At 46.6% G+C, this 14,550-nt stretch overlaps 1 protein-coding gene across 1 annotated transcript in view; it reads left to right on the forward strand.

The window, feature by feature from the left end:
• Positions 1-14,550, forward strand: part of LOC307221333 (synaptosomal-associated protein 25-like) — a 35,360-nt gene that overhangs the window by 19,378 nt on the left and 1,432 nt on the right. The window contains exons 2-7 of the mRNA XM_079985783.1: positions 2,122-2,258; positions 4,648-4,689; positions 6,906-6,954; positions 10,497-10,614; positions 10,730-10,849; positions 12,504-12,648. Of these exons, the coding sequence (XP_079841909.1) occupies positions 2,187-2,258; positions 4,648-4,689; positions 6,906-6,954; positions 10,497-10,614; positions 10,730-10,849; positions 12,504-12,648 (546 nt within the window). The 5' untranslated portion in view covers positions 2,122-2,186. The remainder of the gene's footprint in view (positions 1-2,121; positions 2,259-4,647; positions 4,690-6,905; positions 6,955-10,496; positions 10,615-10,729; positions 10,850-12,503; positions 12,649-14,550) is intronic.

Consider the following 14,550-nt stretch of genomic DNA (forward strand, 5'->3'; position numbering starts at 1 on the left):
ACCGTTAGGTCCAGTCGTAGATGACTCTGGGGTTGCAGCGCTCATCTCGCTCTATAGGCCAAGGGAGCCGGCGTACAGCTTCTGGGTCATGTGGCCAGCAGGACTAAGCCACTTCTGGCGAACCAGAGCAGCGCACGGAAACGCCGTTTACCTCCCCGCCGGAGCGGTACCTATTTATCTACTTGCACTTTGACGTGCTTTTGAACTGCTAGGTTGGCAGGAGCTGGGACTGAGCAACGGGAGCTCACCCCGTCGTGGGGATTCGAACCGCCGACCTTCTGATCGGCAAGCCCAAGAGACTCAGGGGTTTAACCCACAGCGCCACCTGCGTCCCTTAAGGTAAAGGGACCCCTGACCATTAGGTCCAGTCATGACCAACTTTCGCATTACAGGCCAAGGGAGCCGGCGTTTGTCTGCTCTGCAGACAATTTTTCCGGGTCATGTGGCCAGCATGACTAAGCCGCTTCTGGCGAACCAGAGCAGCGCACGGAAACTCCGTTAACCTTCCTGCCAGAGTGGTACCTATTTATCTACTTGCACTTTGACGTGCTTTCAAACTGCTAGGTTGCCAGGAGCAGGGACCGAGCAACGGGAGCTCACCCCGTTGCGGGGATTCGAACCACCGACTTTCTTATCGGCAAGCCCTAGGCTCTGTGGTTTAACCCACAGCACCACAGTGACAATAAAGTATTTCTATTTCTATTCTATGTTGGTTGGATTAGTCACCCCAAGGTACAGACTCCCTTGGCAGGTGCTGGCCTCTCCTTCCTTGAAGGTTTTTAAGCAGAGGTTAGACAGCCATCTGTAATGGATGTTTTAACTGAGATTCCTGCATTTCAGGGGGTTGGGCTAGATGACCTTTGGGTCCCTTCCCATTCTAAGATTCTATGAAGGGTCTGCTTGTTCAGATTCCTGAAGGTGGCTCGGAAATAAATGCGTTTGCAGACTGAGGTGGATATGGGGAGAACTCACTTTAACGCAGATCCTCAAACTCAGCCCTCCATATGTTTTGAGACTACAATTCCCACCATCCCTGACCACTGGTCCTGCTAGCTAGGGATCATGGGAGTTGTAGTCCCAAAAACATCTGGAGGGCCACGGTAGAGGAAGACTGGTTTAACATCAGGAAAAGAGAGAACTTGGAATCGACAGATCCACCAGCCCCCAGCAGAGGCTGCTTGGACTCTGCTGTTTGATCACTTGGAGTCATGCCCCAGAGGATTGTGGGTTAGCCCCAGAATGCTTTGCTATTTGGAAAGGATCGTGGGGGTTCCTTCTGGCTCGTGGGGTGACCACTATGTGAAACGATACATGACTGGGCACCTGTGATCTCTCAAACCGGGTGTTTCCTTCTCTTTGAAGAGGAAAGGAAGTCAGATTAGCCTCAACCAGAGCCAGGGCCTTTTCAGCAATGGCCCCGGTCTGGTGGAACGCTCTGTCACAAGAGACCAGGGCCCTGCGGGATCTGATTTCTTTCCGCAGGTCCTGTAAGACAGAGTTGTTCCGCCTGGCCTTTGGTTTGGACTCAGTCTGACCCTATGTTTCCCTCCCTTTATGTGATCTATAAAGGTAAAGGGACCCCTGACCATTAGGTCCAGTCGTGGCCGACTCTGGGGTTGCGGCGCTCATCTCGCTTTACTGGCCAAGGGAGCCGGCGCACAGCTTCCGGGTCATGTGGCCAGCATGACTAAGCTGCTTCTGGCAAGCCAGAGCAGCGCACGGAAACACCGTTTACCTTCCTGCCAGAGCGGTACCTATTTATCTACTTGCACTTTGACGTGCTTTCGAACTGCTAGGTTGGCAGGAGCAGGGACCAAGCAACGGGAGCTCACCCCATCGCAGGGATTCGAACCGCCAACCTTCTGATCAGCAAGCCCTAGGCTCTGTGGTTTAACCCACAGTGCCACCCGCGTCCCTTATGTGATCTATGGGCTACTATTAAAATGAGGCTGCATTTTAAATTGCATTTTAATCTGTATTTTAAATTGGGGTTGTTGTTTTTTCTCCCCCCCCCCCATTATGTTTTTACTGTAATTTTTACTGGTGTTAGGGAGGGTGGGGTGTAAATAAAATTTATGATGATGATGATGATGATGATGATGATGATGTCTTTTTCTGTAGGAGACCGTGGATTTATCCCTACAAGGAAAAACGTCCCCCTTGGTTCTTTCCCAAAAGATCCCAAGATGGCGGCCAACGGTGTGGTGGGTTCAGAGTCGGAAGACCTTGAACAGCGCATCCACCAGGTCAACAATGAGGTCGGGAAAATTCTTTTTTTTTGCCTCTACCAGCCAGATTCCCCTTTTCCTTACAAAATTGCTGCTGGTATTGCCCAGAGGGGTGGGGAGAAAGGAACTTGGGAAGGCAACCCCCCTCTATGAGCTGATTTGAACCCAGAACCAGATTATTCCCAGTCTCGCCTGGGTCGACTCTACACTATTTCTCCTTTGTTTATTGACGATTTGTGGCGAATCCGGCTGGCATCGTGGCCAGCCTGTTGCCTTCCAATATCTTCCGCCTTGTTCTCCCACATCCTTTCTGATCTGTGGTGATTTGCCCTCACGACCATCCCCGCACATTAAATGCAGTTGCCGTGCTCAGCTGCTCTGTGTGGACTATAATAAACACACAAGACGTAACTGGCTGTACATTTGAAAAAATAAAATATACTGTATTTTTCGCTCTATAAATGCACCAGACCACAAGACGCACCTAGTTTTGGGAGGAGGAAAACAAGAAAAAAATTATTCTGAATCTCAGAAGCCAGAGAGATCGCTGCGCAGCGAAAGCAGCAATCCCTCTTGCTGTTCTGGCTTCTGAGATAGCTGCGCAGCCTACATTTGCTCCATAAGACGCACACAAAGTGTGTCTTATGGAGAGAAAAATACAGTATTCTCCTTCATTGGAGATTTCTAAGCAGAGGTTGGATGGCCATCTATCAGGGATGCTTCCGCTGTGATTCCTGCATCCCTTCCAACTCTACGATTCTGATTTTTTTTGTTTATTTTTTACATTGCGCACCACTTTGTGGCAGCCTGCATTCGCTCCATAAGACGCACACACATTTCACCTTACTTTTTAGGAGGGGAAAAGTGTGTCTTATAGAGCAAAAAATACGGTAGCTCATAATGTTCAATGAAAAAGGTAGAAAACCCAGTGGATCAGTTCATTCTCTAATCAGTTTATGCATAAGGTCTGTGTGGACTGGCAAAGGACTATTAAGACTTGGCGGGACCATTGCACCTTTAGTTAGTAGCCTCCTCTTCCGGAAGAAATGGCCTCCTCCAGCTTTAAATTGCTCCCAGTTTACTATAACAGCAGCATGACTGTGTCCCAGTCTACAATCTGGAGAACCTTCTGCCCCCCCCCTCCACAACCCCAGTTTGGCATTCCTGATCAAATATGCCAGAGATATAATTGCAAGGAAGTTGGCTTTGTTCTGAAGAACAATTCTTGTTCTTGCAAAACGGCTACAAGAATACTTATGCAAATGAGACAGATTCGAACTATGGAACTAATTTGCTTGAGCGTGCGTTGCACTGCCAAATGGTGTTTTGTTTTGTTTTGTCCCAGGGTGGGTGGGTGTTGGTGGCAAGAAAGGATGTGCAGTTTTATTGGGGTTACTCAGTGAAGAATCCAGTAAAACTGATTGTCTGGTTGGCTTAAGACAGGCTTGAGAAAGTAATTTCTTCACAGAGTGCATAATTAACTTGCAGAACTTGCTACCATTAAGGGTTGCGTTGGCAGTTTTTGCTAACCTGGTGCCCTCAAGAGGTGCTGCGCTACAACTCCCATCAGCGCCAGCCTCAGAGCTTCCCAGAGCTGTGATTCCTGCCTTGCAACGTGAGGAATGCTATTGTTGTAAACAAAAAATTGCCCTTTTCCCTTATGGGGTACCCAAGAGCCCGTATATAGAGTCCTTACATAGATTCCCTATTGGGAGGAGAAAATAACAGAGGCCAACCAGAGAATATTGAGAAGCAAAGCAGCTAGTAAGCCTGATCTTTATTAAAGCTGTTGCAACAGGAAAGGAGGAGGACCCAGAAAAATGGTGCGCAAGGCCTTATAAAGACTTTGAAATTGCCACCCTGTAGATCAAGATCACCCCCAGAAACATCATACATACATCACAGGAGGGGTGTAACCTAAGACCACCCCTCAGATAGATCACACCTACATCACAGAAAAGGCTGTCTAAAACAGAACATTTGAATGTTGTTTTATCTCCTGTCTGGCAGCTTACTTGATTGGATTGCCAGCGGAGCCTGGCCATGCTTTTGTAGTGATAAATACTTAGTTCCTGGGCCAGGTCACAGGGTCAACCTATTCAAACACAGACATTCCCTTAAGACAGGATTTGTGAAGGAAAAGACAATGGGGAGGCTTTTCCATTTTCCTCTGACCTTGCAGAGAAAACATTTGGTCAGTTTAGGAATCAAAATGGCTTCAGGTCGGTCTTCCTGTGCTGATCTAGAAGAAGAAGAAGAAGAAGAACTTTATTTACGGCCATAGGCCCATGCAGGTGCTGATCTACGTACATGTGGTTATGAACATTACCATATATCTAAGACCATAAAATTCCTATCACGCTATGAATCTATAAATCAATAATATTTAATTTCCTGCTCTTTTTTATCTTCGCTTCAGGCTTTGGAGAGCACCAGGAGGATGTTGCAGCTGGTAGACGAGGTAAGAAACAGCCCCTCTTCCCAGGGAACTCAGCAGTTTTCCGTCCGCACCCTTATGCAGCTACAGATCCCAGGATTCTTTGGGGGAAGCTTCCCACCAGGGAAGGCACAGCGATAACAGCAAGAACCTTTTACAGATAGGTAGCCGTGTTGGTCTGCCATAGTCAATCTCCCAGGACATTCTATACAAGATCTCAAAGTAGCTGTTCTATTACAAAGGAATTTCAGAAATAGACTGGAAAGAGAAGCTGCTGAATTGCAACTTATTAAAGGTAAAGGTACCCCTGCCCGTACGGGCCAGTCTTGACAGACTCTGGGGTTGTGCGCCCATCTCACTCAAGAGGCCAGGGGCCAGCGCTGTCCGGAGACACTTCCAGGTCACGTGGCCAGCGTGACAAAGCCGCATCTGGCGAGCCAGAGCCGCACACGGAAACGTCGTTTACCTTCCCGCTGGTAAGCAGTCCCTATTTATCTACTTGCACCCGGAGGTGCTTTCAAACTGCTAGGTTGGCAGGCGCTGGGACCGAGCAGCGGGAGCGCACCCCGCCGCAGGGATTCGAACCGCCGACCTTTCGATCGGCAAGTCCTAGGCGCTGAGGCTTTAACCCACAGCGCCACCTGCGTCCCTTGCAACTTATTACCAAACTTAAAACCATGGAGAGACCTGGTCTGAACAAAGACATTGGATTCTTATCTCATTATACATGACAAAGCCATTTTTCACCTTCTCACCCCTTGCTTTTTCCTGTAAGACCTATTGCAGTCGTTAAGAGTCGTCAACAGGCTCATCACAGCTATCTGCCAATCACCCAATCCCACCACCCTTCTGAGTAATACCCCTCCCCACCTTCTCACTATATAGAAGGGTCTGGTGACTTCTGTTTCAGTGTATCTGAAGAAGTGTGCATGCACACGAAAGCTCATACCAAGAACTAACTTAGTTGGTCTTTAAGGTGCTACTGGAAGGAATTTTTTTATTTTGTTTTAACAAGAACCTTTATTGAACTAACAGAACTGGACGACAGGGAGAAAGCAACTGCTTATATATGTATTCTGCTCTGGTCAGACCTCACCTGGAGTACTGTGTCCAGTTCTGGGCACCACAGTTCAAGAAGGACACTGACAAACTGGAACGTGTCCAGAGGAGGGCAACAAAAATGGTCAAGGGCCTGGAAACGATGCCTTATGAGGAAGGGCTAAGGGAGCTGGGCATGTTTAGCCTGGAGAAGAGGAGGTTAAGGGGTGATATGATAGCCATGTTCAAATATATAAAAGGATGTCACACAGAGGAGGGAGAAAGGTTGTTTTCTGCTGCTCCAGAGAAGCGGACACGGAGCAGTGGCTCCAAACTACAAGAAAGAAGATTCCACCTAAACATTAGGAAGAACTTCCTGACAGTAAGAGCTGTTCGACAGTGGAATTTGCTGCCAAGGAGTGGCAGGGGGTTGGACTCAATGGCCCTTGTGGTCTCTTCCAACTCTTCTATGATTCTATGACAGGGAGAAAGCAACTGCTTATATACATTTCTGGAGGCCTGGGCCACACCCACTCCCAACGTGATTGGCTGACTAAACTTCCAAGCTGCGAATCGTGACTCAGAGTTTAAAGGCCAATGGCAGAGGCTTTCTGTGATTGGATATCATGTATCGAATCAGAACACACGAGCTCAGAATCCTTAGTCCAGACTCCAGCTCAGGCAAACAGAGACCACTGAATACAAACCCAGACTGAATACATAAGCGAAACCTGGACTGTTTAAAGTGGCCCCATAGCGCTTGAAATGTATTTTTAATCTGCTGTTGGAAGCCACCCAGAATGGCTGGGGAAACCCAGCCAGATGGGCGGGGAATAAGTAATCTATTATTATTATTGTTATTATTATTATTATTATTATTATTATTATTATTATTATTATTATTACTACCACTACTACTATTATTATTATTGTTATTAAATGTCTGTTGCGAAAGTGACCTGAGGATGATGGGATGACGTTCTTTAACAACCTGTCCATTCTGCTTTGCAAGCCTTTTGCAGAGAGTTCTCAAGTTGTGGCTGCTTTTCCTTTTGGCCACATGCATGAGGACCAGAAACCTGGTGTGAATGTGCCCTTCGTTGCGTTCAATCCCTTGAGCAACATCAGGCCCCAGAAATCTTGCAGAATCCCAGAGACATTTAACGTTCTTCTCTTCTCTCCCCATCTCTCCTTCCCAACAGAGCAAAGATGCCGGAATTCGAACTTTGGTCATGCTGGATGACCAGGGAGGTAAGGCCTCTGGCTTGATGGCAGATCATTTGCAGACCATGGAGGTATTAGCTGTGTTCTGGTTCTGTGTTTGCAGTTGCTATAATTAAAACCCTCTGTGGGTTGGCTGACCAGTCTTAAAACCCCCTTGAATGCACACAGCAGCAGAATAAGGTGCCAGAATGAACGGGTACCACTTCAGAAAGTGGGATGGCAATACTCTTTTTGAGTGCGGCTCCACAGGATAGAAAATACCGTATTTTTCGATCCATAAGACGCACCTGACCATAATACGCACCTAGTTTTTAGAGGGGGAAAGGGGAAAAGCCCTGTTTTTTTGAGGATCAGCTCAAAGTTGTTGAGCTTACTTTGCAAAGGGAAAAAAATCCTGTTTTTATGGGGTTCAACTCACAGTTCTGCAGCTTCTTTAGGAAAGGAAGGGAACCGTTTCTACAGTTTCCAGACAGATAATCTAATCAGCCAGTCACTTGCAAAACATTCAACAATGGAGGCCTGGGCAAGGCGGCAGGGCCAGAAAGGGAGCCAGCGATTGACCACACATTCGCTCCATAAGACGCGCAGACATTTCCCCTGACTTTTTAGGAGGAAAAAAAGTGCGTCTTATGGAGCGAAAAATGCAGTAATTCTTGCAAGCAGAAAATATGCATCCTGAGGAGAAATGCTAGTTTGCTTTCGGTCACTGGGGACCGGTTGGGTAGAAGGCAGGGAGGCCAGCAGTAGGGGGCGCCAGAGTCAACAACAGGCAGAGGCAACTAATTCTAGTTCTCTATATCCCCATCCTCCTTCTACAAGGGGCAGCACTCAGATTGAGGAGCAGTAGGAATCTGAATAACAGGGCCACCCCCTAGGGCTAGTATGTAAGAAGACAAGCAGCTGAGGGGCTAGCGGAGGGCAGGCTTAGGTTGGCAGAGGACGCCCTGATTTATTTAATTCCTTCATTTCTCACACTCATACCCCAGCTTTCCCCCAAGGAGCTCAAGCTGGTGCATGTGGGTCTCTCCATCCTTGTTCAATTCCCACAACAACCCTGTGAGGTACGACCGACTCAAGGTCGCCACTGGTGGGGATTCGAACCCTGGTCTTTCCAGGTTTCCGTCTGGCACACTAAGACCTGAAATAGGGTTGCCACATTTCTTTTTATATATATATATATATATATATATATATATATATATATATATATATATATTATTTATTAAGATTTTGGAAATTACAAAAAGAAAAAAGAAAAATTGAACATACAAAGACAGAAACAAAAACAAAAACACTACATAAAACATTAAATTAAGAAAACAAAACAAAAACAATTAAAAACACTTTCAATATTTTCAAATCTTAACTTTCATACACTTGTTTCATTGACTTCCTCAACGCCTCCCTTTTTGTATTCCACTTCAATTAACTATGTCAGCAAGTCCTTTCCATCTTCATCTATTTTCTATCTTAAAGTTAATTTTAACATATTGTAACCTAGTTTTTTCCCTTTTAATGCATTAACAATCTATCTATACCTAGTTCCTTCTAACATTTCTTCCAAAGCCATATAGCTTCATTCCACCTTTTTTCTAACATTCATTAATTTTACAATATTTCCGTAGATAATCTTTAAACTTTTTCCAGTCTTCTTCCACCGACTCTTCTCCCTGGTCTTGGATTCTGCCAGTCATTTCCGCCAGTTCCATATAGTCCATCAACTTCATCTGCCATTCTTCCCGGGTGGGTAGGGTTGCCACATTTCAATAAGTAAAAATCCGGACAGTCATTGAGCCCCAGAGTTGTCGGCACAATAGCCTGCTCACACACCTGCACACTTTTAGAAAAACAAACAAACAGAAACCCGGAGTTTTGTTTGGAAATGAACCCCCCCCCCCCCCCGATAGCAAGGTTGCCCCGCAAAAGAGGACGTGTCTGGGATTTCCCAGACGTATGGCAACCCTAACCACTAGGCCTCGGCAGCTAATAGACCAGGCTCCATTGCTATTGTCATCAGTATGCTGATGACACCCAACTCTGTCTGTTGATGGACGGCCACCCTGACTCGACCCCGGACACACTGACCAGATGCTTGGAAGCTGTGGCTGGATGGCTGCGTGGGAGCCGGTTGAAGTTAAATCCTTCGAAGACAGAGGTCCTCTGGCTGGGTCGGGACGACATGGGGTTGGGGGGCCAACTCCCATCTCTTGCGGGGGCTCAATTAGTGCCAGCGCCTTCTGTCAAGAGCTTGGGTGTAACCTTCAACATCTCCCTTTCCACGGAGGCGCAGGTTGCAGCCACAGCAAAGGTGGCATTTTTTCCATCTCTGCCATATTAAGCAGTTGGTCCCTTACCTTTCTCGCCCTGATCTGGCCACTGTGATCCACGCTACGGTCACCTCCAGGCTTGACTACTGTAACTTGCTTTACGCGGGGCTGCCCTTGAAGCTGACCCAGAAACTCCAGAATACTGCTGCAAGGTTCCTTACGGGGTCCTTGCCGCGGGATCACATTCATCCAGTGCTTTACCAGCTGCACTGGCTCCCAGTGGAGCACAGGGTCAGGTTTAAGGTGCTGGTTTTAACCTCTAAAGCTCTATGCAGCCTAGGACCCTCGTACCTACGGGGTAAAACCTCGTACCTACGGGGTAAAACTGATTGTCTGGTTGGCTTAAGACAGGCTTGAGAAAGTAATTTCTTCACAGAGTGCATAATTAACTTACAGAACTTGCTACCATTAAGGGTTGCGTTGGCAGTTTTTGCTAACCTGGTGCCCTCAAGAGGTGCTGCGCTACAACTCCCATCAGCGCCAGCCTCAGAGCTTCCCAGAGCTGTGATTCCTGCCTTGCAACATGAGGAATGCTATTGTTGTAAACCAAAAATTGCCCTTTTCCCTTATGGGGTACCTCTCCTGGTATGCCCCACAGAGGACCTTAAGGTCCACAAATGACAATATTTTGGAGGTCCCAGGTCGCAAGGAGGTTAGATTGGTCTCAACTAGGGCCAGGGCCTTTTCAGTACTGGCCCCGAATTGGTGGAATGCTCTGTCACAAGAGACTAGGGCCCTGTGGGACTTGACATCTTTCCCGCAGGGCCTGGAAGACAGAGCTGTTCCGCCTGGCCTTTGGTTTGGACTCAGTCTGACCCTTATGTTTCCCTCCCCTTATGGTCTTGATTTATCAGCTACTTTTAAAATGAGGCTGCATTTTAAATTGCATTTTAACCTGTATTTTAAATGGGTTTTTTTCTTTTTCTTTTTTCCTTGTTATGTTTTTACTGAAATTTCATTGATGTTAGCCGCCCTGAGCCCAGCTCTGGCTGGGGAGGGCAGGGTATAAATAAATTTTATTATTATTATTATTATTATTATTATTATTATTATTATTATTATTGGAGGGGAGATTTGAAAACCAGCTGACATCCCTCAAGGGAGCATGAGAAACTGGCCACTCCTCTCCACCATCTCACAATACCTGTGAGACTCATCCTGCGTGTTCAGAGAGGGCCGTGCATAATGTTTGTAGGTTCCTGAGTGTCTCCTCTGTCTCCTCTTCCCTTTCCCCTTCCTCAGAGCAGCTGGACCGGATTGAGGACGGCTTGGATCAGATCATCCAAGACATGAAGGAGGCCGAGAAGAACCTCACGGACATGGCGAAATGTTGCGGCCTCTTCGTCTGCCCCTGCGCAAAGTAAGTCCCCTGTCCGTGCAAGCGCCAGGGGCGCCTCTCTCTCTTTGTTTTCGATCAGAGCAAAGTATGTTACAGGTTGAACTTCTGCCTGAACATCTTTTCTCTTGAAACGTAGGTTAAAGAACATAAAAGACTTGGAGGCCACCAAGGCCAGCAACGGCCAGGTGGTCTCTCGACAACCCTGTGTGGTGGCCGATGGAAACCAGATGGTCATGAGTGGGCCCTTCATCCAGAGGTAAGGAGTGGGGAGATCTTCTCTTCCAAGACCACCTCGCACAACCACCTCTGCAGCCTCCAGGAGAATTTCTCCTGCAAGCGCCAAAGGTGTCAGAAGCCACCTCAGTCAAAAGCAGGGCCTTTTCTGTGGCTGCCCCATTCTGTGGAATAGCATTCCTGTTGAGATAGAATCATAGAATCATAGAATCCTAGAGTTGGAAGAGACCACAAGGGCCATCGAGTCCAACCCCCTGCCAAGCAGGAAACCCCATCAGAGCACTCCAGACATATGGTTGTCAAGCCTCTGCTTAAAGACCTCCAAAGAAGGAGACTCCACCACACTCCTGGGCAGCAAATTCCACGGTCGAACAGCTCTTACTGTCAGGAAGTTCTTCCTAATGTTTAGGTGGAATCTTCTTTCTTGTAGTTTGGAACCATTGCTCCGTGTCCGCTTCTCTGGAGCAGCAGAAAACAACCTTTCTCCCTCCTCTATGTGACATCCTTTTATATATTTGAACATGGCTATCATATCACCCCTTAACCTCCTCTTCTCCAGGCTAAACATGCCCAGCTCCCTTAGCTGTTCCTCATAAGGCATCGTTTCCAGGCCTTTGACCATTTTGGTTGCCCTCCTCTGGACACGTTCCAGTTTGTCCGTGTCCTTCTTGAACTGTGGTGCCCAGAACTGGACACAGTACTCCAGGTGAGGTCTGACCAGAGCAGAATACAGTGGCACTATTACTTCCCTTGATCTAGATGCTATACTCCTATTGATGCAGCCCAGAATTGCATTGGCTTTTTTAGCTGCCGTGTCACACTGTTGGCTCATGTCAAGTTTGTGGTCAACCAAGACTCCTAGATCCTTTTCACATGTACTGCTCTCAAGCCAGGTGAGATAGGCAGCTGCTCTCTGCCCTTTCCGGAAACGGTCAAAAGGTGTTTTTGTTCCAGCTGGATAAATGGGTTGATATGACAAGCGTCCCATTTGTTAGGGTTTTAGTCCTGATTTGTGCTTTTAATTCTCTTATGCCTAAAGGCAGTTAATAAATCCATGGTAGTAGTAATAATAACATGGTGATTAGCCAATATTTAATCAGCTGATTTAAATATTTAATCGGACAATTCCAATGTATGAGTTCCTTTATCCTTTTGTATTTTAACATTTTTAGCCTGCAGATTATAATTTTCTGTAAATGTGAAGCTGTATCTTGGTTGATGCTTTTAAGAGAAGTATTATTGATAAGCTTCCAAAATCTTTGTGTCTCTTTACTTTGAGAGACTTTGAGTACTTTAATTAGTAGCTCATTCCTCTGAGCCCTAACGTAACTGGACTTTTAAAAATAACTTTGTATAATTACTTCCTAGCTGGCTACAAAGAGAAATTAGGGGCACGGGTCTTGCAAAGTATTCTTAGCGTATGTATTTTTATTCTGCGGTTGATATGACCATGATGGTTACAACAAAACAAAACAAAACCCTAATAATAACAACAAGAAAATGGCCATCGTCCTCATCCACCTTCCGCAGCCCAATCACGCCTTTTATTTTCCTGGATTGAAAACTTAGTTGTCGAACTTTTTCTTGGCCACTGCAAGGAAAGGATGATGGAGTACGAGGAGCCTCTGGCCTGATCCAGCTCCCAGGCTCTTACGCTCTTTGTGCGTTTTGCTCAGGATAACAAAAGACGACGTGGAAGAAGAGATGGAACAGAACCTGACACAGGTAGACAGCATGCTGAGCAACCTTCGCAGCATGGCGGTGGACATGAGCAACGAAATCGACGTCCAGAGCAAGCAGGTGGACAGCATTAAGGAAAAGGTGAGCGATGCTCCCTGCCGAACCCACAGGATGGGCCGGGGCAGAGAACATATGCAGTAGAACGTAACGTGATTTTTTTTAAATAAAAAGTTTAAAATTCCAAATTCTATACCAAGATGCACAACTGGAAGACACCATGTTAGGGAGGGTTTGTATATGCACATATTTTGAGTGCGCCACTCTGTGGGAATGTTGTGGATATAGGAGAGGATATATTGATTAAGTATATGTGAAATATACCTGAAGGAGCGTCTCCACCCCCATCGTTCAGCCCGGACACTGAGGTCCAGCGCCAAGGGCCTTCTGGTGGTTCCCTCGCTGCAAGAAGCCAAGTTACAGAGAACCTGGCAGAGGGCCTTCTCAGTGGTGGCGCCCGCCCTGTGGAACGCCCTCCCACCAGATGGCAAAGAGAACAACAACTACCAAACTTTTAGAAGACATCTGAAGGCAGCCCTGTTTAGGGAAGCTTTTAATGTTTGATGTATTACGGTATTTTAATATTTTGTTGGAAGCCGCCCAGAGTGGCTGGGGAAGCCCAGCCAGATGGGCGGGGTATAAATAAATAATAATAATAATTATTATTATTATTATTATTATTATTATTATCCTTCCTCACTCACCCTTGTGAGTCAGTAGCAAGTGCATTCCCCAGTATATTGCAGGAAGCTAGTTGGTAGATTCGTTTGAATCTCTTTAGTTAAGCAATCCAGTCTGGCTTGTCCAGATTGGATTATTCCTGGTAATTTCCCCTTTAATCCACTCTTTAAAATAATAAAGACACAACAGTCTTCTGTTAAGAATAACAAGAAGTTTACTTACATTCAGTTCACAATTGGTTCCCTGAAGGAAGACTTTAGCTTGTAGTTACAGAAGAGAGTGTGAGTTCGTCCCATATGGGGATTGAGCCCATGTGCTGCTGGCTAAGAGCCAGCAGACAGCAAAATACACCAGTATCAGAAGAAAGCAGCAAAAGGGTAAGGGACGAGAGAGAGAGATGGCTGCGTGACCGGCCCATTTACAGGGTCTTATAGGGCCACGCCCATCCACCTGGTCACATGCCCGTCCACCTGGATGCTCCAGACCAGGTGTGACAGGAAGTCCTCCTGGCCGCAGTAACACCCCCCTGTGTGTGTCCACTCTGGGCAAACAGCTTGGGTACAACACTTGACTGCTTATGTTACATCCCACTCTGACTATTTCTGGATCCACCAGCGGGAGGATCTGTGACTTTACTTCCTTTGGAAAGATCGTTCTAGTTAACACCTTCGTATGGAATCCTGTGTACTGTTTTGGTTGCCCCAGAATTTTTAAAAAAATGAACAAAGAGGTAATACAGAGCTTGGAAAGGTTCAGTAAAGGATGAAATGGTCAGGGGGGCTGGAACACGTTGTGGTAGTGTTAGTACAGGTGAGGGAAAACTCTTCACACAACATGTGATTCCCTTAAGGCAGCCTTTAATAATAATAGTAATATATATAATAATTTATTATTTGTACCCCACTCTGGGCGGCTTCCACAAAGACCAAAAATACACTAATATCTCATACATTAAAAATTTCCCTGAACAGGGCTGCCTTAAGATGTCTTCTGAATGTCAGGTAGTTGTTTATCTCTTTGACATCTGATGGGAGGGCATTCCATAGGGCGGGCGCCACTACTGAGAAGGCCCTCTGCCTGGTTCCCTGTAACCTCACTTCTCACAGGGAGGGAACCACCAGAAGGCCATCAAAGCTGGACCTCAGTGTCGGGGCAGAACGATGGGGGTGGAGACGCTCCTTCAGGTATACAGGACCGAGGCCGTTTAGGGCTTTCAAGGTCAGCACCAACACTTTGAATTGTGCCTGGAGCTCTCCACGTGCTTTGGACTACAACTTCCATCAGGCTCAGCAGCCAGCATGATGG

The sequence above is a fragment of the Podarcis cretensis genome (assembly GCF_951804945.1).
Source record: "Podarcis cretensis genome assembly, chromosome: 8".
Classification (NCBI taxonomy): domain Eukaryota; kingdom Metazoa; phylum Chordata; class Lepidosauria; order Squamata; family Lacertidae; genus Podarcis; species Podarcis cretensis.